Source organism: Microcebus murinus, chromosome 8, assembly GCF_040939455.1.
Source record: "Microcebus murinus isolate Inina chromosome 8, M.murinus_Inina_mat1.0, whole genome shotgun sequence".
In the NCBI taxonomy this organism is placed as follows: Eukaryota; Metazoa; Chordata; class Mammalia; order Primates; family Cheirogaleidae; genus Microcebus; species Microcebus murinus.
In genome coordinates this window covers 88,980,549-89,007,368 of record NC_134111.1, presented here as the reverse complement: position 1 = coordinate 89,007,368, position 26,820 = coordinate 88,980,549, and the positions used below count along the sequence as shown (strand labels likewise).

Genomic DNA, 26,820 nt, shown 5'->3' with positions numbered 1-26,820 from the left:
TTATTTTTACAAAAACAGAAGCATGTTTTATTTTAATCCTGTTGGAGGGAAGGAAAACACAAAATTAGGGGAGGGGTCTCTTTATGTAATACACACATCAGGATCAACTACAAGGAATAATACCCATTCCATCCCTCCCCCACCAGCTCCTATGTGGGTTCCAAGGCCAGCTGAGAATAGATGAGACAAGAATTAAGACACTATTGGCACAGTAACATGGCCAATGCACCAAAAGATGGAAAGAAGAGAATTACCCAGGGAGCAAGGCCCTGGGCCTCAGCTGCTTCCCCAGGGGAGGGGGAATGAGAAAACTTTGGCTCAGCAGGAAGGCGGTTGTCAAAAGTCAGGGTTACCCTAGCTGGACTCTCCAGATAATAGACTATGGGCTGAAGGGAGTTAAGACATCTATCCAGTCCATGCTGTTCTCTGCTTTCTCCAAGACCTCTCCTCTTCAGGCTTGACATTACCAAGAAGCTGGCCTGGTTCTCTTCATCTTAGAAGGCAGAGGAATAAGTGCTTATCCTACCCTTCCTACATCTAGGCTACTCAATACTACTTTCTTGGCTTTAAAGAGACAGAAGCCAACTGACAAGGCCGGCTCTCTTTGTGAAAGTCGGCTTGGAAGAGCCCTTGTGTTGGCAAAACTGCCTCTGCAAAGGTTTCTGAGCCTGCCCCTTACAGACCCTCCCCAAATTGTTCAGATATACCTCAAATGTGTGAGATGTGGACAGAAAAGACTCGGTCCCTCTCTAGAGGTGGATTACCAAGCCCATCTTTGACTGGAGGTGGGGATGAGAGAAAGGGAATAGGTGGTAGCAGGGAAGAATTGGGGGAAAGCAAGGCAGTTTATACTAGGTTACAGATTCAAGCCTGTGGATTGTGAACAGAACCATCTAGAGCTCCTGAGAAGGGGAAGTCTCTGACACAACATGAACAAGTGAAAAATATTTTACTGGCAACCCTGTAATAATTCCTATAGACCAAAAGAAAATTTGTCAAAAACAAAACAAAAAACAACAAAGAACCCCCCCAAAACAAAAAACAACAAAAGACTGAGTGAGCAGAGTCCAGCCCTCCATCTTAAATCTGAATAAAATTAACTCATTCAGCTAATACTGCTTCAAGTACAATCATGAAGACAGATGGAGCTGCTGAAATTCACACTAAAAAAAGGATTGGATCAAGTAGCCTGTCACCTTAATCCCAGGCACCCCCCTTTCAAAGAGTCATCCAGAGGTATCTTTGAAGACATGGACTGAAGGTGAGGTCCACCATTGCCCCTCACCCCCCAATACCCTTTCAGTATAGTTTGATGAATTAAGACGTCTGTTTTAAGTTTAATAGGAGAAAAGTAAAAGAAAGGGAAAGTACGGAGATTTGGAAAAGCTAGCAGCTAAAGCCAGAAACAAGGTTAAGGTCCTTGTGGCATTCAGGACTGAGAGTAGAAGAATGGGAGAGGAGAATGGAGAAGGAAGGGAAACAGGCGGTGGGTGTCCTTTGGCTTTACATCTTTCCCCTGCCTCCCATTCCTCCCAACAGCTCGATGTAGCTATTGGCCTGCCAGAGGGGATGTAATGCCCAGACCAACTTTTTATTGAGCTTATGCAGCTAACAGACCTGTAAACAGTGCCAATTGACAAAGTTTTGCTGAACATTACAGCTTGTGCCCACTAAACACACCTCTCTCTGAGATTAAAAACCAAAAAGCAAAGTAAACAAATACTGAGAGAGAGAATGAAGAGACACATTTTGAGTCTTCCAGGAAGGCAAAATAAAAAAATGCCACAAGGCTTGGTCCCAGGCGTTCACCATGCCTAGAGTGCTGCTGCTATCACCACTGTCTCCCCTCTCTGCCAGTGGCTACGTAGAGGTGGGGGAGAAGGGTCATCTTGGGCATGCTGCAAATACAGCATTTGCTGGTGTTGACACCCTCCTGGGGCTGTGGTGGCAGATTGCTGTGACAGAGGCCCATTTCCTGGGAGTAGCAGAGGGAGCCCAGGTCCTCAGGCAGCCTGAGATGGCAGCCCATACACCTCAGCAGGGGTACCTTGCCCCTTTCTCCAGCGCAGTTCGGCATTGAGGTTGTCTATTCCATCGGCGATGAAACCTGAGCTGTTTTTCCTCAGAGGTTCCTCCTCCCTTCCCCAACTATGGGGAGCAATGGGAGGGGTAGGGGAAGATCACTGAGGGGGCAGAGGGATACCCCGGGGATCGGTGACCTGGCCCTCTTGCAGGTTCTTCACCAGTTGTGCAAGCCAGCGCTTCGTGGTGGTGTCATCTTTTAGCACCTGGGCGAAGGTTGTATCCTTCAGCTGGTCAGGGAGGCACTGCCTGAGTGCTTCACGTGCCCTACATCAGAAACAAACAAACAAACCAGGGAGACCAACAAATAAACTCACATTCTGTGGACAGGGAAGGGCCCCTTTCTTAGATATAAATATACAGAATGCTAGGAATCTATGGCTCTGTCAATTTACATTAGGAAGCTATTAAAGTCCTCTAAAGCTTATGTTAGGCACAGGCTCAGAGATCTTCAGAAGCTACAGTCTGCAAACATTTTCAGAATGATGACCCACTGCAGAATTTCATGAAAAAGCAAACTGGAATAGAATGGCATGGCAGTTTAACTTCAAACTGCTTTTACAGTAAATGCTGTCAAAATACTCATGTTAGAAATATATGAATTAATAATATTTTAAAAACCAGTATATTAATGGGATATGACTCCATTTATAATATGATAAATTCATGAATTTTAATTCTATACTAACTTATCAGTTTGTACCTTTACAGAAATTGCTTTAGTTTTGTAGTTAGAAACCTTAATAAGAGATGAGGGGTAAAAGCAAAAGTATGGTAACAGCATTATCAGATGAAATTTTTTTTTTTTTAGTAAAACGGGGTCTTGCTCTTGCTCAGGCTGGTCTTGAACTCCTGAGCTCAAAGGATCTGCCCGCCTCAGCCTCCCAGAGTGCTAGGATTACAGGCCTAGCCTTATATGAACTTTTAAATGTTTCATTTTCTTTTAAAAGATGACCAGTAGAAAGTCAAATCTGAAAACCTACAAAAGGTAAATGTTAACTATTTATAGGATTATTTACACGACTATATTAAACAAAGTTATAGCTTTTATACTCAGACTAGTTTACTTTGTACAAGTAGAATTTTAAATAAACACAATTTTAATCTTTGGTGAAAACAGGAACCACTGAAGAACAGGACAGAATGGTCAAAGAAATAGATACGGCTTGAATAAACTCAGTGGCAGAAGACTGAGTTCACATTATATCAAATTATCCTCATTCCTAAGAACACAGAAATCACTCCATTATGTGGTTTAGCAGAATCTAAGCAAGTGGCTTTCGGTATGAATTATGGATTTATAAAGCAAAAGGTCAAACATTTCTAAAATGCATCATATCTACAATGTATGATTTCTGACAGAAAAATTGTGAACATAGGGAGATAAAATAATTAGCTCAAGAACCTTACAGGAATCAAGGAGAGAAATGGAAATATAATTCAAGAGCCCTCTGGGCTGTGTTCTTTCTAAGAGATCTTTGAAAGTATACTTCTCTTTCTGACCACTTCGTAGTAGCAACAGAAAGCTCAAACCACAGGAGTAATGTATCATAAGGCTCCCCTTGGAATTGTGCAGACTCTTTGGAATTTCAGACTAGGATAAAGAGTTATAGTGCAAAGATACAACTCTGATGGATTTTTAAATTCAGGACTTCAGATTTTAAAAGAAATTTACGTTCTGTCTTAGACGAACTAAATATAGTCCCTGTGATATAGGAGCTATGCCACAAGATGGGGAAGCTATTTGGAAGAGTATTTCCCTAAAGTCCTACAAATCCTGTAAATGTTTACCTGGGATTATCTGAAAGTCGAAGGTAACATCTCACTACATGCTTCAGCAGACGGGCAGAAGGCTCTTTGGATAGCTGCAGGACCATCTTACCCTGTTTCCCCCCAAACAGGGGGAGGGGTTAGAAAAAACACACGAAACACAAAATAATTCTAATTGACACCAGAGCAGATTGTCCAAGAATCATTATACAAGGTTCAAAAATTATTACTTCTAGTTAGAAGACTGAAGTTGCTCAGTGCCAACTGCAAAGGGACTAAATTGTATGATCAGAAGTATTGCAAAGAGGGTAGATGAAGGAACTTACCAAGATCATGGCAACATGGGAGAAACGCTCATATGTCTGACATATATAAGCCAAACCAGTATCATCTAAGAGGATCTTCTGAAGGATGAATGTTGCAACCTGCAGTAAAACAAAACTAAGGAGTTCAAAAAGTTGCTCAGGCTCGTTTTCCAATTGCCTACTCATTTGCCCTGGCATGACTTTTAATCAGAAAATTGAGCAAGCAGAGATCCTTGTGTATTATACACAACTTACTCTACCATATAAACATAGTATAAAAAAATTACCATACTGAACATTACTATGTGCCAGAATTTTTCCTAAAGGCTTCACATGCTTCATCTTATTTTTACAATAAATCTGAGGTAGGTACCATTATTATTCTCATTTTACATAAAAGAGTAAGTTCTGGGTTAATTATCAAATTCTTAAAAACTCAGAGGTTTTCTTAGTTATTGGACATCTACTACATGCTAAGTATAACTGCTGATCCCATGCATTTGCTTTAATATTTCCAAAATGAGATATATTGTTTCCTTTCTTCACTGTTGAAATGTAAGCAAGGAAATAGTTGGAGGAAAACATAATCTCCTGGTATGGGATATGAAATATGACCTAGTAGGTAAGATATTTGGACGAGAACAATGAAGTCTTACAGTATCTTGTTACAAACTCACTGTAAGAGCCAGAATAAGCTAAAACATTTGAATTACCATCTATATAGCAGTATTTACGAAAATGGTGATTTCCCTAGGAAAGACTCAGAACATAAGTAGCGTTTTTAAGTCCCTTATTATTCCAGAGAGAGCAGAGACAGATGGTAGGAGGAAGAGATTCCTGAATTTGTGTTGTTGAGTAGCATGTAGAATATGCTATTTTCTTCTAAATTTTTTTCCTAAATAATATATAAAAATACTAATACTTATATAGGTATTCTTGTTAGCATGGTGGATCAGAGCATAGTTAGATAGATTGTTTGGGTTCAAATCTCAGCTCCATCATTTCTATGTGACTTTGGGCAAACTACTTAAACACTCTAAGCCTTCATTTCCTCATCCGTACTACGGAGATGACAATTGTGAGAAACTGATGGAATAATGCACATACAGTGTTTAAAATATTAATAATAACTGGCACATAATAGGCACTTAGTAAATGCTGCTGATTATGCAGTAATCAGAATTTATGAAATAGGAATATCATGCCTGAGAATACCAAGATCCCTTTTTACAATCTACACAGAATCAGGGGCATTACTTACTAAATAACATATATTGCCTATTGTCTATTCAATCATCACAGATCTAAATCATAGATTACCTTACCAATATACTGTGATGTTATTGGAATTTTGAACACTTATTATAAAAAAAATTGCTTATAGCAATTTGAGAGATCTTTCTTTTTACAGACATGGTCTCACTCTGTTGCCCAGGCTAGAGTGCAGCGATGTAACCATAGCTCACTGCAGCCTTGAACTCCTGGGCTCTAACAATACTCCCTCAGCCTCCTGAGTAGCCAGGACTACAGGCACATGCCACCATGCCCAGCTAATGTGTTAAACTATTTTTTGTAGAGATGGGGTCTTGCTATGCTGCCCAGGTTGGTCTTGAACTCCTTGCCTTAGCAATCAATCCTCCTGCCTCGGCCTCCCAAAGTGCTCAGATTACAGGTATGAGCCAACGTGCCCAGCTAAGACCCCTTTTTAAAAAAATATACCTTATATTTCAGTCTTCTGCTGGTACTCAGGCAATGCATAACTTAAAGAATAAAATAAAATAATTATGGCACATGCTTTCCTAACAGAAGAATTTTGTCTTTATTAAAGAGATATCACCAGAGTAGAAAAAGGTCTTTTTCTGCTGCAGCTATAAGAAGCCAACTTAAAAAACTATCCAAAGGCATCTACTAATGAAAGATAACAGAGTACAGTTATATGCATTCCAATGTCCCTGAAATCCACTGAAATTAACAAAAGGAACTAAAATTAAGGAAGAAATGGGAAAATAAAAGCGTAAACATAGATCCGCATTATCCTTTATGTATATAAGTAGAAAACTGAGGACAGAGGTACATTGCCCCGTCCTGCCCCAGCCTCGACTGGTAGACTAGATGGAAAAGTATTTGAAAATATAGTAACTTGATTTTAAAGCTCAGGTCATATCACCTCTCTTTATATCCAAGAGCAAATAGCAATCCTCAATAGAAATGTTCCACAAGGAAATTCTGTGAAGACATACCTCAAGAAGTAACAAGTAATAATTATCTACACCTTCAAAGAAATTGAAGAGAACATATACTTTTAAAAACATTAAAAAAAAAGAATTCCAAAGGACAATATTCAAAGAATAGCTGAAAAGACATGAGATGTGAGAAGGCAGAGACTAAGAAAAAAATTTGAGTATAAAATCAAACTGCTATATATATAGAATATTTCTGGAAGGATGCAAGTAAGTGGTAATAGGGGTTATTACTGAGGAGAATAATTGAGAGGCTGAGGTAGGAGATTTACTTTTATTTGTATACTTGTTTATACTATTTGAATTTTTTAACTTCATGCATGTACTGTATATCTAAAATAAAAATTTCAAAAATAGCCAGGTGGGATGGCACATGCCTTTATCCCAGCCACATGGGAGGTTGAGTTGGGAGGATGGCTTGAGCACAGAAGTTTTAGGATATAGTGTGCTACAAACATGCCTGTGAATACCACTGTACCCCAGCCTAGACAACACAGTAAGCTCCTGTCTCTTAAAAAAAAAAAAAAAAAAAAAGAAATCCTAAACCTTGAGGAGGCCGAGACAGGAGGATCCCTTGAGCTCACGAGTTAAAGACCTGCCTGAGCAAGAGTGAGACCCCATCTCTACTAAAAATAGAAAATCACCTGGGTGTCACACCATGTACCTGTAGTCCTCGCTATTCAGGAGGTTGAGGCAGGAGGATAGCTTGAGCCCAGGAATCTGAAGTTGCAGTGAACTATGATGATCCCACTGCACTCTACTCAGGGTGACAGAGTAAGACTCTGTCTCCAAAAAAAAAAAGCCAACACAACGTATAATCTAAGTATCTAAGTTAAAAGGCACATACCGTTTTAGAAAGTTCACTTCCAGATTCCATAATGCGCAAACATAAAGGGATAATTTCTGTTGTCAATAAAAAGTTGATTACCTCTTGCTCATCTGTTTTCACCAGGGCCCCTAAAGAAAATATGGACAAACAAAATTATTTTAGTCAGGGTTTCCAGTTAAAATTAACTTTGCATTGTTTCTCCAGTGAGTTGTGAAATTTAAATAACATAGAACACAAACTGATTTGTATGCAAAGGGAATCAGAATCCATTCTTTATCATTAACTATGATCTTAGCTGTAGGGTTATCAGGTTGAGAAAGTTCTCTATTCCTAGTTTTCTGAGAGTTTTTAACATGAATGATGCTGAATTCTGTCAAAGACTTTTTAAGAATTCATCTACAGGAATGACCATATCATTTTTCTTCTTTAGTCTATTGATGTGGTCAATCTCATTGACAGATTGTTGAAGCTGACCCGGACTTATATTCCTGGGATAAACCCTACTTGGTTACGATGATTCTTTTTATATAATATTGCTGGATTTGATTTGTTAGCACTTTGTCAAGGATTTCTGCATCGATGTTCATGAGGGATACTAGCCTATGGTTTTCTTTTCTTGTAAAGTCTTTGTTTTTTTGTTTTATTTTTTAAGCAGAGAAAGCTATTTGAAGGTTTTTGGTTTTATTATCAGAGTAATACTGGCCTCACAGAGTTGAGAAGTATTCCCTTTTTTCCATGTTCTAGAAAAGATTTATAGAATTGTATTTCTTCCTTAAATTTCTGATAGAATTCACTAGTTAAGGGAGAATAGCTTAGAAGAAAAATAAACAAAAGAGACGGTGCCGTGTGTATATAATCCCAGTTACCCAGCTACTCAAGAGTCTGAGGTGGGAGGATTTCTTGAGCCCAGGAGTTCAAGATGAGCTTGCACACCATAGCGAGACCTCATCTCTTGAAAAAAAGAAAAGAAATTCCAAATTCTAACTCTTTTTTTTGAGACAGTGTTGCTCTGTTGCCTGGGCTAGAGTGCCATGGAGTCAGCCTAGCTAACAGCAACCTCAAATTCCTGGGCTCAAGCAATTCTACTGCCTCAGCCTCTTGAGTAGCTGGCACTACAGGCATGTGCCACCATGCCCAGCTAATTTTTTCTATATATTTTTACTTGTTCAGCTACTTTCTATTTTTAGTAGAGACGGGGTCTTACTCTTGCTCAGGCTGGTCTCGAACTCCTGAGCTCAAACAATCTACCTGCCTAGGTCTCCTAGAGTACTAAGATTACAGGTGTAAGCCATTGTGCCCGGCCAAATTCTAACTCTTCCTATAATAATACTCTTTGAATCAAGTTCTTATTCTTCACTCTCCTTATAATTCCAGTAAATGTTACTCTATATATGCTGAATTTAATCCTAAATGTAGGATCTCATGGCCTTATTAATGGTGCTTGATAAGTGTCATCATGTTCCTGATACTCATTTTTTTTTTTTTTTTTTGAGACAGAGTCTCACTTTGTTGCCTAGGCTAGAGTGAGTGCCGTGGCGTCAGCCTAGCTCACAGCAACCTCAGACTCCTGGGCTCAAGCGATCCTTCTGTCTCAGCCTCCCAAGTAGCTGGGACTACAGGCATGCGCCACCATGCCCGGCTAATTTTTTTTTGTATATATTAGTTGGCCAATTAGTTTCTTTCTATTTATAGTAGAGACGGGGTTTCGCTCTTGCTCAGGCTGGTTTTGAACTCCCGACCTCGAGCAATCCGCCCGCCTCGGCCTCCCAGAGAGCTAGGATTACAGGCGTGAGCCACCGCGCCCGGCCCCTGATACTCATTTATTACTGAGTGAGACAACTTCAAAGACAAAAATGAAGGCCGGGCGTAATCCTAGCACTCTGGGAGGCCGAGGCGGGTGGATTGCTCAAGGTCGGGAGTTCGAAACCAACCTGAGCGAGATCCCATCTCTACTAAAAATAGAAAGAAATTAACTGACCAACTAAAAATATATATAGGTAAAATGGCCGGGTGTGGTGGCTCACGCCTGTAATCCTAGCACTCTGGGAGGCTGAGGTGGGTGGATCGTTTGAGCTCAGGAGTTCGAAACCAGCCTGAACAAGAGCAAGTCCCCGTCTCTACTATAAATAGAAAGAAATTAATTGGCCAACTAATATATATAGAAAAAAATTAGCCGGGCATGGTGGCGCATGCCTGTAGTCCCAGATACTCGGGAGGCTGAAGCAGGAGGATTGCTTGAGCCCAGGAATTTGAGGTTGCTGTGAGCTAGGCTGACGCTGACGCCACAGCACTCACTCTAGCCTGGGCAATAAGGTGAGACTCTGTCTCAAAAAAAAAAAATTAGCTGGGCATGGTGGCGCATGCCTGTAGTCCCAGCTACTTGGGAGGCTGAGGCAGTAAGAATCGCTTGAGCCCAGGAGATTGAGGTTGCTGTGAGCTAGGCTGACGCCACAGCACTCACTCTAGCCTGGGCAACAAAGTGAGACTCTGTCTCCAAAAAAAAAAAAAAGACAAAAATGAACACTGGTGAACAAAAGCTACAAGAGGCAAGACAAAACACCCAACTTAGACTATTATTATGAATGAGGATTCCAAGCTTGCAAAACAATCCTAATAACTTACCAATAACTCCAAGGCTGGTGAGCCGAAGATACTCAAAGGGACGTGTTTTGCTGACAGTGTGCAAAAAGGGGTACAAAAAAAGTGGGATGTGTGCTGCGAGAAATGCTGACCTGGAAGAAAAAGGTAATCACATTCAGAGCTCAGAGCTGATTTCTAAGGATCTTGAATGTTCAAATTTCCAGGTGGTTAATTCCATAAGGACTATAACATTATCAAAGCAAGGAATCTTTAGGAAAGAATGTTATCGGTCACAGGTCTTGATCAATCATTCTCAAATGGGGTGATTCCCTCCCCAAGTGACATGTAGCAATGTCTGGAGATATTTTTGGTTGTCACGACTGAGGGTTATTGAGTGCAACTGGCATCCAGTGGGCTGAAGCCAGAGATGCCATTAAATATCCTACAATGCACAAGACAGTCCCCTCCCACCTTCCTCTTCCCACTACAAAGACTTATCTAGCCCAAAATTTCAATGGTGCCAAGGTTAGAAACCCTAGTCTATGTCAAGGTGGTTAAGAAAACACATGATTTTTCCTGCAACCAGCACTGAGTACCTTAAAAATTGATTATCTTAAAATACCCAATGGTGAATTAAAAAAAAATAGATCATAAAATCCTATTACATGCCCAAGAGATTTCCTAGATTACCTCTTTCACCTAATTTATGACTGAACAATAATTTTCACAGGTGCATTCGAATAAAACCTTACGAAGGAAGACAACAAAATAAAGCAGCCATTATCAGGTTTATCTGCTATGTGTAAATGCACATTTTACTTTTTTATTGGAACATTTCAGATACTGTAAACATTCTGAAAACAGTACAATCTGCAGCTACTCTATCAGACAATTAATATAGAAATTAGTCTATTACTTTATATTATTTATAGTTATACCTTGTAGGAGAGCTTTTTAACACTCAAAGTACTCTTACATTTTTGTTGAGTGCTTGAAAATAATTTTCTTAGTAACTTCTCTAAAGCTCTGTAAGATCAGTGTCAACCTAGCACTCGTATTTCATAAGGAAACTTGACAAATAGAGGAAAGGCTTTAATAAAATGACTAGTAAGTGTTTTCAGGGCTATAAGAGCCACAAAACAGATTTCTGAACAGGATTTCCCTTTTCTTAATTTTTCAGATAAGGCAGGATGGCAAAAAAGTTTTAAGTCACATGCTAATTCCCATTTGTTACAGAGGCTGTCCAGAATGCTATGTTAAGAATTCTGAATTTATAAGTCCTGCGTTTGCTTGCAAATAAGAAAAAAAAAAAAAAAAAAAAAAAAAAAAAAAAAAAAAAAAAGAATTCTGAATTTAAATCTGGGTTCGGGGGAAAGAGTACTGCAAAACTATTTACTGAACTCCTATTATATGCCATATACTATGCCTCACACACGACATAGTGCCTACTATAGATTTGGGAAGGAGAAGTGGCTGTATGCCTGACACCTTTGCTGTGATGTGAACACTGCTCCTTTAAAGTTCATTGGGTAAAAAGTAAATAAGAGTCCTGAAGATAGATACACACATACACACCACACACAGCATGCCTTATTACATGCCCTTCCTCTTATTATTTGGCAAAAGTTTAGGACCATATTCGATAAAAACCTCCCCACTAACCCAAAGCACTTACCTGGTTTCTGGATGTGATGCCACACATTGTAGTAATGCCAGAGCATTGCAAACTCTGTTAGACTGGTGTGCTGTCAAGGTGGGTGGGTTGATAGATGGATAAATATTTACAATTTCCTAAAAAATGGAAACCGGTACCAGATGTATAATAATGTATAACTAATGTATAATAATTGATGTAGAATAATAGATAACTAATCATAAAATGAATCTCTATGGTACTAAACCAAAAAAAAAAAAGCCAGAAACCTTTTAATCCCACATATCTTGCAAGAAATGAATCAAAGAGAGAGAAATAAACAATGCTCCTAATCCTTTCATCACAAACATACTTGACTGAGATCAACTAGCTAAGACATTTCTACATTTGTCTCTAGGAAGATTTTTTATGGAGGCTATTGGTGTCACCTCTTCTATCCTGTAGCTATTGATGCTTTCTCCAAAGGGACCCTTATATTTTTATAATCCTTCCCTTTGTCAGAATCTTGCTTTAAGTTATAGTTATGAAATCGCTAGCCAGAAAGTGTTAATATGTCAACCGTAGTGACTCATAAAGAAGTTTGAGTTTGGTTAGGTAGCAACTACAAAATGGGGACAGTAAGAACATGGGTCTATGAGTGGAGATATGTATAAACAACAGTGGCTATACGTACTCTCTGTCAAAAGGTGACAATTTGTCAAAAATAATTCTATTTAATTGTAGAACTTTTACAGAGAAAAATGTTCTTATAACAAAATCAGTTTCTTGGCTATACACAGTAGAGATGGAATGTGAATTTCTTTAGCTTTGAAAAGGTAATCTTATTATTAGGAATTGTGGGCAATACCTTAAAGGATGATCATTCTACTATCTTGGTATTTGGGGATTGTACCATATCAGTTTTGTTCCCACCAATGACCATTCTGGTTTGAACCAAATTTCAGTTATTTCTTCTTTTGAGATAAGGTCTCATTTTGTTGCCTAGTCTACAGTACAATGGTACCATCATAGTGCACTGCAACCCCAAACTCCAGGGCTCAAGTGATCCTTGCACCTCAGCCTTCTGAGTAGCTGAGACTATAGGTGCACAATACCATGCCCAGCTAATTTTTCTATGTTTTTTGGAGAGATGGGTGTCTTGCTATGTTACTCAGGCTGGTCTTGAACTCCTGGCCTCAAATGATCCTCCTGCCTTGGCCTCATCTAAAGTGCTAAGATTATAGGTGTGAGCCACCATGCCCAACCTATTTATTCTTTAATCTTACAGCTGTTATACCTTAAACATTTTCTTTCCCCAAAATATACCTTGCAGTCCTTATAGCTTACTTTCTACCTTCTTTCCCCATCATGTAGATTATCTTGTAGTATTCCTAAAGCTGTATTTCTCAAAGCGTAGTTCTTACACTATCTGCACCAGCATCACCTGGGGGTGGGGAAAGTGCTTGCCAAAATACAGATTTATAGGGCTCACCTCAGACTGACTTAATTGAATCTCTTGGGTAGGATCTAGGAATCTGCATTTCAATAAACACCTTGAACTTTTCTAAAACAGATTCTTTTGAATGCTAATGTTTAAAGAATCATCCACCTAAAGTTTTCAAATCTTTTGGGCAAAGGTAAAGAGATACTAAGTGTGATGAACAGGACTGAACTGCCACTCATGGATATATACATACCTGTAAAAGTGCTGCAATAGTACCGAATGAGTGCCACAGCATGGGTGCAAGGTCAGGAACAGATTCTCGCTTCTTACTTAGCTCCAACAAAGCATTTTCCCTTGTTTCAGGACTGGAGAGCTCGTTGATCCACTGATAGATCTTTTCTCTATCCACTTGAGCCAGTGCAGTAGGCACAGGCTTCAGGTGAAAACAAGACAGAAAACATGAGTTTATTAGAGTCAAACCAAGTCTTACTCTGGTAAAAGGGCTTTAGAGGGAACAAATTTTTCATAAATACCAAGGGAGCTTTTCTAAATACATACATTTGATGTAAACTAACTCAACCTCTTTGGCAGTCATTGATGAAAATCTAAAATGCACACATACCCTTTGATAACTCCATGTTTAGAAATTTATCCTGTAGGTATGCTTGGGCAGTACTGAAGATATACCAGGATGTTTACTGTTGCAGTTTTAAAGGCAGAAAACTAACAAATATCTATCGATAAGGGACTGGTTAAATATGTATTGGCACATCTTTATAATGGAATACTATGTAGTCCATGAGACTGATGTGCTACCTACTGTACTAAGGAGGCATCTCGCAATCCTTTAAAAAAGGTAACTCTCTATATAATAATACTAAATAAAAAAACAACAAAGAGGTACAGAACAGTACATATAACATATAATTTGCTTCCATTAATATTCTTATATATTTACATATGACATTTTTGGAAGGACAGATAAGGAACTGTTAACTGTAGTTACCTCTAAAGTTGGGGATCTATGTGGGAGACTTACTTTTCATTGCATGCATGCACTAAAACCTTCAGCATAAACTTTTTTTTTTTTTTTTTACCACATCTATAATAGTTTTTAAGGGAGAAAAAAAGTTACATGTTCCCCATTCATTAATGGTCCCTCCCCTGTAATTCTGACATCCCCTTTGATGGAGTAGAAAACCTGTATAATTTGGAAAAGCTAATGATTCCTCCTAACGATTCTAATATATACTCTACATACTTCTCTTTGAGAACAATTCATTACTTACTCATGTAGGAATTATATAAATTTATAGAACATGCGTTTATGATCATGGTAAAGAATCATAATGTTCCCCTCCAAATTTGAGCATTTCTATTATTCTCCATAATCATCAAATAGCTTTGTGACCTTTGTTAAGTACCTTAATTATTCTTACATGGAAAATAGGAGAGCAGACTAGAAAAATGATTATAATTGCTACCTGTAAGCTCTCAACTTCTAACAAATTCATGACAATTTCTACCGCTATGCCCAATATTTTTTTTCAGGTAATTCCCCCCAAGCCATGAGGAATAAAACAGTGAACAGAAAAAGAGGTACATATACTTGTAAACGAGACCACTAATGCTCACAGGAATTAATTTGCTTAATTCACCTAGGTATGAAGTTGCATATTCCAGCGCTTTTTTGAACTACATTACACAGCTTCTCACAGTACTTAGAAGTTCCCACTACACTTTAGTGTGACAGAATGATGACCTACCCATTGCACAGATAGAAAGACAAGGAACAAAAAGAACTGCCTTTGTTGAAGAACAGAATGAAGTACAAGATGGACTTTGAGGTGGACTTAAATTTACTCTACCCAACTTGAATAATGGCCCTTTAAAAATAGAAGCTTGATTATATGCTTTTAGTTTGATATTTATGATTTCACTTGCCCGACAATGAACCACAAGGTGTTCTGCTAAATGGACTGCAATACAAGGCAGCATAAGCCTTAAGTGCCTTACATTAATCTGCTAAAAGCTGTTCTGTTACTCCCACCAGTGATGTACCTCAAAGAATCATAGGCTCCTAAAGCAACAGTGTGATACAAGGAATAGGGTAGCTTCCAACTCCCATCCCCACCAAAAAAGCAAAAGCAGTATTGTTCAAGCACTTGCCCTTTTTATGTTGCTACAGACAGGCCCTCATCTTAGAAACTATTTTTGGAAATATAATTCCTACCTGAAGATAGGGTATGTGTTTATTTAGAATATTATATCATCTTAAAAGCTGAGTGGAAATACAGGCTAAGATTTTTAGCTTTAAGTTTCCTGCCTATATACAGTCTCTTGGATGATCCCACAATCCAGTCACTAAAGGAGGCCTCACAGACACTGCTCTAGCAATACAGTACCTATCCTGATTGGCTGACCTTCTCCAAAATCTTGTCATACATACACCACCATCAACTAGAGCCAGTATATGACTTGTATACAGCACCCTCATACTCAATCCTGTCCTGGTAAGCCACCATCTAGCATACCATGACTCCTAAACACTAGGTTTATTCCCCATATAGTCCCTTTCTGTGGTTGGCCTAATGCCAGCAAAGGAGATGGTGCCCCTGGCAGTGGTGCAAGCACTCTAGACGGCCAATACCTGCTGTCTACTTGGGTTCCTAAGGCCATGGTTTTTGCCTTGTGAAGCTACTTATGGGAAATGCAGCTTCCATTGGACTTCGGTTCGTTTTCTTTTTGAGACAGGGTCTTGCTCTGTTGCACAGGCTTGAGTGCAGTAGATCATAGCTCACTGCAGCCTCCAACTCCTGGGCTCAAGCAATCCTTCTGCCTCAGCTGGGACTACAGGTGCATGCCGCTATAGCTGGCCAATTTTTTTTTTTTTTTTTTTTGAGACAGTCTTGCTTTGTTGCCCAGGCTAGAGTGAGTGCCGTGGTGTCAGCCTAGCTCACAGCAACCTCAAACCCCTGGGCTCAAGCAATCCTTCTGCCTCAGCCTCCCGAGTAGCCGGGACTATAGGCATGTGCCACCATGCCCGGCTAATTTTTTCTATATATATTAGTTGGCCAATTAATTTCTTTCTCTTTATAGTAGAGACGGGGTCTCGCTCTTGCTCAGGCTGGTTTCGAACTCCTGACCTCGAGCAATCCGCCCACCTCGGCCTCCCAGAGTGCTAGGATTACAGGCGTGAGCCACTGCGCCCGGCCCGGTGGTTAATTTTTAAAATTTTTTTGTAGAAACAGGGGTCTTGCTTTTGCCCAGGCTGGTCTTGAAGTCCTGGGCTCAAGTGATTCTCCTGTCTCAGCCTTCCAAAGTGCTAGGATTACAGATGTGAGCCACTGTGCCCTGCCTGGACTTTGGTTCTAAGGGAGCTAGAAGCATGTCCAGTGGGTGGTAATGTGGCCCTCTCAGGTACTAGCTTGATGCTATGGGTTCTGCAGCCATTCTAGCAATAGGAGGGCAGTTTGGTGTCAGGAAATAAATATCTGGGCTAGAGATCCTCCTTTTCATCATCCTTGTTGAAGTTCACCACCAATTTAACAGCAGTAGTTAGTTACACCAGCTGAAGATCTGCCATGAGATGAATACAATTATTTTATTTTATTTTATTTATTTTTTTGAGACAGAGTCTCACTTTGTTGTCTAGGCTAGAGTGAGTGCCATGGCATCAGCCTAGCTCACAGCAACCTCAATCTCCTGGGCTTAAGCGATCCTCCTGTCTCAGCCTCCTGAGTAGCTGGGACTACAGACATGTGCCACCATGCCCGGCTAATTTTTTGTATATGTATTTTTAGTTGATCAATTAATTTCTTTCTATTTTTGGTAGAGACGGGGTCTCGCTCGGGCTGCTTTCGAACTCCTGACCTCGAGCAATCCGCCCGCCTCGGCCTCCCAGAGTGCTAGGATTACAGGCGTGAGCCACCACGTCCGGCCTATAATTATTTCTTAAATAAAAACGGGAGCTAAAAACATAGTGCTTACTCTGCCATGCACTGTCCTAAATATCTCTTTTTATAGATGAGTAAACTAATGCAAAGAGAAGTTATTTAAAACTTAAATGGCAAGCCAGGATTTGAACCCAGGCAGTCTGGCAACAGAGCCCACACTTTTAACTGCTTTGCTAATACTGCTTCTCATCTGCCTGAAAGATTAGATCTGATCTAAAATGACTTTCTAATAAACTATTTTCTTTGATCTTAGACAATATAGTAAATATATAAAAATCTCAGACAAAAATTAAAATGTTATTGCTCTGAGTTCAACAGAATCTGAAAGAATATTCAGCACCATGAACATTATCATTGATGTTAAGAGAAATCTACTATCTATTGAGATTACAAAGTACTTAACAAGGATCACTTTGAACAAGTAAATTCAAGTACTGAATTTAATGGGAAAATCAGTAAAATAGTTTGACATATTTCCCAATGTCACATTATGGTTCAGATAGGGGCATAATTTAGCTAGTAAGAGCCATCAATATACTCTCACACACAAATGCACATACAACAAACAATTTTATAACACACATATAGGAATTTGTTGTAGAGAAGAAAAGGGAAAATTTTTTACACTTTCAGTTGTATATTTATATATTAACTTACATTGCCAAATTATTTTGGACATCCCCCTAAATAAAAGACCACAGTATAACTCTAGTATCTCACTAGATCTTGATGGTAATAAAAACTCTAAATGTATCTTACTCTCTTTTTGATTCCCCAAGGGTTATGTTGGCACACTTTCCAGAAAAACAGAAGAATTTGAAAATTAAAGTCTTCCTAAAAGGAGGTGGGGTGGGAAGCAAAAGAAGGGTAAGGTGGGTGAGAGAAGAGAAGGAACTGTGTTGTATTTTTTTTAAAAACTGATTTCATTTAATGATCACAAGTGGTTATTAGCCTCATTTTCTCTTCATCCCACTCCCTAAAGATCACCTTTAAATCTTGCAGTTCAGATGCTACAACTCTTAACTTTTAATTTACCACCATATTTCTGAGGCTGTGGCTGATCTGGAACTCAATCTAATAGTACATATTGCTCAGTGGCAGATAAGCAAACTCACCTGTGACTTTCCAATTGGAGATTGCCTAATTTAAAAACATTAACAATAATAGTAGGATACTAATCATGATAGGAGAGATTAATATTTTTTGAGGCCCAGATCCTTTCAGAATCAAATGAAAACTATGGATCTTTTCTTCTGAAAAACACACAATTGCAAAAACACAAAAATTTACATATTTTTAGGGAATTCATAGACTCCCTGCAGTGTGTCCATGGACCCAGGATTAGGAAAGTGGTTTATAAAACTGAATAGGAAAGACCTCAATTTGCAAGTAAATATATAAATGGCATGCACACTGCATTGGGGGCCCCAAGTGGCTTCAAAATCTAATTTTCCCATTTTTAGAATTATATGACCTAGGACAAGTTATTTAATTTTCCAAGCCTCCATTTTATCATTGTTTAAAGAGAGGAAACAATACTAAATAATTACCAATCTTAACTCTAAAATCTTAAAAACTATTTAGTTTTTAGCTTTTCAGTGAGAAAATAGTCTAAGAAGCTCTCTAAAAAAATCAATTTTATTGAGGTATAGTTTGCATATAATAAACATACACCTATTTTAAGTGTACATTTCAATGAATTTTGACAAATTTATATACTCATGTAACCACCACCAAAACAAGATACAGATCACTTCCATTACCCACCAAAAGTTCTCTAATACCCCTTTCAGCAAACCCCACATTCAGACCTAGGTAACAATGTATGTTTTCTGCTATTAGATTAGGACTGCCTTTTCTAGAAATTATTAAAAGGAGGTAACATTTATTGAGTATACTATGTGCCAGGCACTGTGAATTACCTTATTCTCTAAATTCTAAGAGGAAACAGGTTAATGGAGGTGTAGCATGTTCAAGGTCACACAGTGACCTTCTAAATTGAAGAAATTATTTCTTAAGTATCTAACAACTTTCTTAAGTTTAATATTCCCTCATAACTCATTAGCAACTAGATTTGGGTAAAGAGTTAGTTCAATTACATATCTGGACATATAAAATCATTATGAAAAGTCTGATTTAGATTATTAATCATCCTCAACAATTATTTCCAAGATTAGGAAAAAAAGCTCTATTATACATTACTATATATTATTAATTGTAACTTGCTAAAGTCATCAGTCTTTTACTTTTAACAGATGTGTTTAAAAAATGTTTATATTATCAAAATTTAGGAATTGTTCCCCTTCTCTGTTTAATGGCTTGTATATATGGACAATGTATTTCAAGGAACACTTTTTTTTTTTCTTTCAAGAAAGCTTAAAACAGGCAAGACATTTAGCAAAGTTAGTTACCAATGGTTAACCCCCAAGTGTCACAAACACAGAGTCCTGACAGTTGGGTCTTCTATCACTGAAAGATCTTAACACTTAACGTAAAAAGTCGAAAGACATTTAGACATTATTTTAATTAAAACACATCCACATTTATCCATAAATGGCAAAAAAAAAAAAAGATTTCTCCCTCTTTGAGTACATTACAAAATTGATGTTGATGGTTTCACTATCAATATAACTTAAACATAAAGGGCCTAAAACATAAAGGCCCAGAATAGCGGTTTGTTTTCCTACCAATATGTGATAATGAATAAAGAAAAGAATGTGATGAGATTGAAATGGAGATTATTTTCCTAAGTCTGGAGGAGGCTCAACACCTGGCTTTGGATGTCAATATGATGATATTCCAAGAAAATGCACTTTCTAAATAGTGCTGACAATATTTAATTAGGTGAATTACCTTTATAACTTTGTAAAATAAGTGACAGAATTTTTTTTCTAAGTAACTTTTTAAAAATGGAAGTGAACAAGCAAAGAGAAGTTAAGCAATTTGCCCAAAGCTTCAACAGGAGACTTGGGAAGAGACACTGAGTTAGATCCTTTAGAATACAGTGTTCTTTCTACTTGCCAAAGAGGAAGGCTTCTGGGAGTCCATCACAACTTCAATAAAAAGATATAAAATGATTAATGATGCTGCTGGTTAGGTGGAAAGTTAGTGAAAGACAAGAGTTTAGGGATGCTTGAATTGCCAGTGAATATTAGTGGGAAATATTTAAAAAATTCATCTTCCAAAGGCTCATCTTTTTTTTTTTTTTGAGACAGAGTCTTGCTTTGTTGCCCAGGCTAGAGTGAGTGCCATGGCGTCAGCCTAGCTCACAGCAACCTCAAACTCCTGGGCTCAAGCAATCCTTCTGCCTCAGCCTCCCGAGTAGCTGGGACTACAGGCATGCGCCACCACGCCCAGCTAATTTTTTGTATATATATTAGTTGGACAATTAATTTCTTTCTCTTTATAGTAGAGACAGGGTCTCGCTCTTGCTCAGGCTGGTTTCAAACTCCTGACTTCAAGCGATCCTCCTTTCTCGGCCTCCCAGAGTGCTAGGATTACAGGCGTGAGCCACTGTGCACAGCCAAAGGCTCATCTTTGATTGTTTCACTAGCATAACATCCATTACAGAAAATTTACAGCATGTGAAGATCTGTAGTTCTATTAATTTGAAGCAACATCCAAGGTCCACACAAAGTAATTTGTTACTTTATTGAGGCGGAAATTCCAGGGGTCATCAAACTATGGCCCTCAGGCCACAGCACACCAAGGACATTTATCTGGCCCGCTGGGTGTTTTTGCCACCGCTGCCTGTCCTGCTTAGCAGCCGACTCGTCCAGGCCCACAGTGCGCATGTGTGGAATGTGTGCCACACTCTCCAACGGCCCTCCAATGGTCTGAAGGACAGTGAACTGGCCCCCTGTTTAAAAAGTTTGAGGACCCCTGAATTAGACTTTCAAGGCTGAAGTCTGGGAACAAATCATTTAACTAGTGAGTGAACCTAGCCAACCACTGAACATTTTGTTATTCTTATTTAATCTTTAGAATAATCCTGTATATTATTTCTGTCCCTATTTAAAGGAGAAAAAGATGGAAATTATTAATATATCCTATGTTGGCAGTAATGAAGATGTTAGGATGTATTCTATCAAGAATGACAAGAGCTGGCCTGGCGCGGTGGCTTATGCCTGTAATCCTAGCACTCTGTGAGGCCGAGGCAGGAGGATCCTTTGAGCTCAGGAGTTTGAGACCAGCCTGAGCAAGAGCAAGACCCTGTCTCTACTAAAAAAAATACAAAGAAATTAGCTGGACATGGTGGTGCATGCCTGTAGTCCCAGCTACTTGGGAGGCTGAGGCAGGAGGATTGCTTGAGCCCAGGAGGCTGAGGTTGCTGTGAGCTAGGCTGATGCCATGGCATTCTAGCCGGGGCAACAGAGTTAGACTCTGTCTCAAAACAACAACAAAAAAAGACAACAGCTTACGATACATATTTCTATTATGATAAAATACTACTAAAGAGCCAAAATTTAAGATATTTCCCAAACTATCTCAATTTCTCCCTGTAATGAATAACATCCTGCATTCACCTGTGATCACATTCTTTTTTTTTTTTAAGAGACAAGGTCTAGCTATGTTGGCTATGCTGCCTAGGCTGAAGTGCAATGGCTATTCACATGGGCAATCATAGTACACTGTAGCCCAGAACTCCTGGCCTCAAGATATCCTCCTACCTCAGCCTCCTGAGTTGCTCGGACTACAGGCATAGGCTACCATGCCCAGTTTACATTCTCTTTTGATAGTACTTTCTTTTTCTTTCTTTTTTTTGAGACAGAGTTTCACTCTGTTGCCCAAGCTAGAGTGCTGTGGTGTCAGCCTAGCTCACAGCAACCTCAAACTCCTGGGCTCAAGCAATCCTCCAGCCTCAGCCTCCCGAGTAGCTGGGATTACAGGCATGTGCCACCATGCCCGGCTAATTTTTTCTATATTTTTAGTTGGCCAATTAATTTCTTTCTTTTTTTTTAGTAGAGATAGGGTCTCGCTCTTGCTCGGGCTGCTTTCAACTCCTGACCTTGAGCGATCCTCCTGCCTCAGTCTCCCAGAGTGCTAGGATTACAGGCGTGAGCCACCGCGCCTAGCCTGATAGTACTTTCTATCTCCCTAGCTGAAGTGATGATTTACTTACAATTTTAAAAAAGGACAATGGCACATATCCACATTATCATTATTCAGCAGAAAGTAAGCATCTTCTCAAGATGGCCACATCTTCTCAAGTGGCTTTAATTATTGTGGACACTGTTATATGCATTAACTCTGATTCTCAATTTATAGTGAGTGATATACATCATAACTTTCCCTTTACCTAGATCAGAATAATAAAGTCAGTTTGAGAGGAGTGGATGATGGGAGGTTGCTTGGTGGGTACAACATGTTTTGTTTCAGTGATATATGCACTGAAGACTCTGACTTCACCACAATGCAATATAGCAAAGTAGCGAAACTGCACTGGTACCCTATGATTATATATAAATAAAAAATGGGGAAAAGAAAGAAAACAAAACAGGCTCATGCCTATCTATAATCCTAGTACTCTGGGAGGCAGAGGTGGGGGAATTGCTGGAGCTCAGTAGTTTAAGACTAGCCTGAGCAAGAGTGAGACCCATGTCTATCAAAAAAAAAAGGGAAAAAAACCCAGCCGGGCATTGCAGCAGGCCCCTGTAGGTCCCAGCTACCTGGGAGGCTGAGGTAGAAGGATAACTGTAGCCCAGGAGTTGGATGTTGCAATGAGCTACAATGATGCCACTGCACTCTACCCAGGACAACAGAGGGAGACTCTGTCTCAACAAAAACAAACAAGGCAAATGAATACCCCTCCCCACAACCTCCCACTCCTATAAAAAAAAAAAGAAAACAAAACAAAACAATAAAAAATATAGGCAGTTTGGTCCAATGGAGGACATGAAGGATTGAGAAAGAGGAGGTTCAATTTTTTGATTCAGTCTCCTCACTAGATGAGTATCATAATGACTGAGTGGTACAAAGTGACTTGTCAGAGCCGCTGTGTGGTCCAAATAGCCTAACAAGTGAAAGTGCATCTAAAAGTTCAAAAATTTAAATGAATGCAATGCATTGTAAATTTAATTGAAGAAAAACATGCACTGAATACTTATTGTAAGCAATGTACCATAGCTTTAATGGTTGTTCAAAAGATGCATTAGGGAGAAAATGAAAATAAAAGGAATAGGTATGTTCTTTGGGAAGGCACAGGGAAAAGAGTGGCTTTGTATTAAAGGTACAAATCCTACAGAAGATGACAATGAGATTTTGAGAGATGGACAAGTCACTCTTAGAAGAATTTCTCTTATTTAACCTGCCTCCCCTTCTAACAGCAACCTCATCTTCCAACTTGCTTCTTCCCAAATTACAAGGGAAAAGAAACAAAAAACTAGGGGAATTACCATCACCTAATTGAGAGATATAAAAGGTACCTCTCCACTTTGAATAGTTACAAACACTTAGAAACACAGTGACAGAGATACCACTAGCCTGGGAAATGACAGTAACAGGATAGAGATAAAATCTAAAAAAGCAGTTTTCTATAGCTTAGTCACACTTGGTTCAATTTTTCACATTCTATATTTAAAGTTAAGGCAATTTTTTAATACTCTATTTAGTAATTATGGCATTTTGCCTGATAATGAAACTTCAGCACATTAATTTCCTTAAATCACTTCCTCTTGGTGAAACAGAAAAAGTAGAACTGGCCTTCAGACAAGTTTGCTCAAATCAAATGGATCCCCTTTTTCCATTATGGCTATGTGCTGTCAGTGGTCACCTCCCTCATCTATATTCATTCATTCAGCAAAGTATTTGAATACTTACCTTGTACCACGAACTGTCCTGACAATAGGGAAACCATGTAAAAAAGGACCCTCATGATCCCTGCCCCCATCCCTGCCCTCAAGGAGACAGACAATAAACAAGTAAATGAATACAATAATTACACATCGGAGTCAGGGCAGTAAAGGGGGTACTCTAACAAAATTAGAAGTTACAGAACTACTTTGAATAGGTGGTCAGGAAAGGCCACTATGAGGCAGATTTAGGTATAGACCTGAAGAAAGGTTGATCTGGATAAACAGTAAGTTCAAGGAGGTACCAGTTACACTCATATGCTATGTGTGTACCTGTGTGTAAGGAGGGTGGGGGAAGGGTAAGAAGAGCATTCATTCCAGGCATAGAGACCAGAAAGTGCACCTTGGAGGAGAAGAGAGAGTATAGGGTTAGACAGGCGGCCAGAGTAGCTGAAGCTTAAGGAGCAAAAGACATAAAATGAGGTTGTAAAGGTGGGTAAGGACCACATCATACAGGGCCTTGCAGGCCATGGCAAGGAGTCTAGACTTTATCTAAATGCAGTGGAAAGCTATAGAATTACTTCAGACAGGTGAATCACATGAACCATCTTTCTTGTTAAAAGATCACACTGGTAAAAAGATATGTACAACAAAGGTTTTAAACGCAGAGAACCGTAAGTCAGATGTAATAATTATGCACTTCTCCAAGTCTCAGGTTTTCCATACGTAAAGCAAGAGGTTTGAGCTAAAAAGCCATTTCCTTCCTGCTGCGATGTGCCTAGGCGGTGAGTTCCGAGAGCAGGAACCGCACCAGATTGACCACGGAATTCCCCTCATCCCCGCCGGCGCCCAGCACACAACTGGCGCCCTCAAACTATCGGTCAGCGCAACGAATCAATGAATGGCTGCCCCGGCCGCAAGGAAGGCGCTCCGGGCGCAGGATCAGGCCCCAGCCATGAAAAGAACGCGATGTGTGGTGCGGGAGGCCGCGAGCAGGGTCCGGCGAGAAAAGTGGGGGCCGACTCGACCACAGCCAAGGCGTGCCGAGGAGAGGAGCCGGGACCTCGCAGGTTGAGGGCAGAAAGAGCCGGACTCGGGGCCCGACACAGGGAACTAGGAGGAAAGGCCGAAATGCGAGGCTGAGGAGAGGTTCTGGGTCTAGGCCGGGCGGCCCGGCCACTCACCGCAGCCGTTGCCAGGCTGTGCATGTTGGGAGCCGCCGGCGCTCTCCTTCCTCCGCCGGACGACCGACCCGCGTCCCCGCTTCAGCGCCTCTGCCGCCAAAGATGTTGAGCCGCCACAGCCGCCATCCGCCTCCAGCTCGCTCCGCCCCCTTCACAGCCCTCTGACCTTTCAACCCTGACCCCTCCCACACAACCTCTTCCCGCCTCCTGGTTCTGGGCCTAGTTAACAGTACCAGGGTATGCCCTTTGCCCCCTAAGATTCAGTACCGGAAGGACGTCCGCGACCTACTAGCTTCCCTCAACGCCCGGCAGCGATCAGGTAGCCCCAGAGAGGGGCGTGAACTCTGACCCTTTTCCGGAGGCCAGTGAAGGGCGGGAAAAGACAGGGGGTCCCTGGAGGACACGTATTGCGCATGCCCGACTGGGCTGAGTAGGAGGGAAACGGTGGGAGGTCGAAATTGGGTGAAGTGAAAAGTGCGCGTGCGTACTAAGTCACGGTTGGGGAGGGGCTGTCCGGGCAAGGCAACGCTAGGTACTGGGCGGAGCGAGGGCAAACGTGGGGCGGAGTTTGCAGGCTTGCGCGCACGCGCCTGTTCTGGTCGCGTCGAGTGTGCGTGCGTGCGTGCGTGCGTGTTTGCGTGTGGTCACAGTTCCCGCCATCAGCCGCTCTCCCTGACTGGGGGAGCGAGCGGTGTCGCTTCTTCAGGCTCGGCGTCCCTTCTTTTTTATCCCCAGTTCCTCCCCCTTTGCTCGGGCTCTGTGCTTTCGGCAGGCCTGTCCGGGGGTTCCGGACCCTCAGGCTCAGGTAAGGCGGGCCAGGGTAGCTTCTCAATTGAGTCGTTTTCCCCACCTACTCCTCCATGCGATCCGCCCACTCGGCGTTCACTCTAGTGGAGTTCGCCCCGCTGCTGCTCAGCTTGCCCCCAACCCCTCGACGCTTCCCCGGCCTCACAGGTACTCTACTTGGGTGTTACCCCCCCTCTGGCTTTCCCTCTCCTTTCACCTGGTCTTTGCTGTCACTCGCTCTCTCCGAAACCTGAACCTGGCGCCTCTTCTTTGGGACTGTCGTCCGTCACTTGCCCCATAACAAGGCCTTCTGTCTCTTCATGTGAATTTCGTTGCCGCACATCTCTCAGGCCTTGGACACGATACACATTCACTCTCTTGAGTGTCTTTCACTTTCTTTCTCTTAACCATCCCCCACTAAAAGGCATGGATTATATTTTTGTCGTGCATTTTGTTCCTCATTTCTAGCCATCAGGTCAGGTTGTCAGATTTATCTAGTTTAAGCCATGATCCAAGAGAGAAAATGATAATTGATTACAAAAGTCCTGTCTTCTGGAGAATTTTCTTATGGGTGGTTTTGTGGTAGTCCTCTTAAAATCTCGGCTCTGTAAACGCCTTTATTGGGGTGAAAATGCCTGGCAAGTCTAACTGGAAGAGATATCTGAGAGGGGGTGTCAAGTAGAATAGACTGGGTTGGAGAGCCAAGCAGAGTTCTGGATGGATACATAGATACATATATATGGTATGTATGTCATCTGCCATATTGATAATCATCGAAGCTATGAATGTAGATGAAATTGCCTAAAGAGAGTGTAGTGCTAGAAAGAAGGCAGCCTCAGATGGAGCATTGAAGGTTCTTCACGTTTAATAACTGAATAAAGAAGGATGAGTCTTGCAAGAAATAGAAGTCATCGGTAGTGTTGCACTCTGCTGACAGGTAAAATTGAAGGAGGCTGGAAAACCCAGCGACATAAAAGTAATCAGTTGTCTTAGAGATGTTTGATGCCCCATAAAATGAACATTTGGGTTCATTGCTAGGTCTTTTTACTCTTCTGTTCCTCCTTAAGATTTATTTATTTATTTATTTTGTTTTTGAAACAGAGTCTCACTCTGTTGCCTGGGCTAGAGTGCTGTGGTGTCAGCCTAGCGCACAGCAACCTCAAACTCCTGGGCTCAAGCAATCCTACTGCCTCAGCCTCCCGAGTAGCTGGGACTACAGG

At 40.6% G+C, this 26,820-nt stretch overlaps 2 protein-coding genes across 7 annotated transcripts in view; one reads left to right on the top strand and one right to left on the bottom strand.

Annotated features, from left to right (window-relative positions):
* CNOT9 (CCR4-NOT transcription complex subunit 9) lies at positions 1-25,038 on the bottom strand. The gene is made up of 8 exons (XM_012740243.3): positions 24,815-25,038; positions 13,137-13,316; positions 11,482-11,597; positions 9,849-9,958; positions 7,245-7,354; positions 4,179-4,277; positions 3,874-3,965; positions 1-2,349 (listed from the first exon to the last, which is right to left on the bottom strand). Exons 1-8 carry the CDS (start codon positions 24,836-24,838, stop codon positions 2,181-2,183), a joined length of 900 nt encoding a protein of 299 aa, XP_012595697.1. The 5' UTR covers positions 24,839-25,038; the 3' UTR covers positions 1-2,180.
* A 5-nt stretch (positions 25,039-25,043) lies between these two features.
* USP37 (ubiquitin specific peptidase 37) overlaps positions 25,044-26,820 on the top strand; it is a 94,996-nt gene continuing 93,219 nt past the window's right edge. For 3 of the 6 annotated variants that reach the window (XM_012740233.3, XM_012740237.3, XM_012740232.3), the window contains exon 1: positions 25,384-25,619. The gene's annotated coding sequence lies outside the window, so the exon portion shown is untranslated. The other 3 variants (XM_012740235.3, XM_076005944.1, XM_012740236.3) reach the window with 3 other exon arrangements.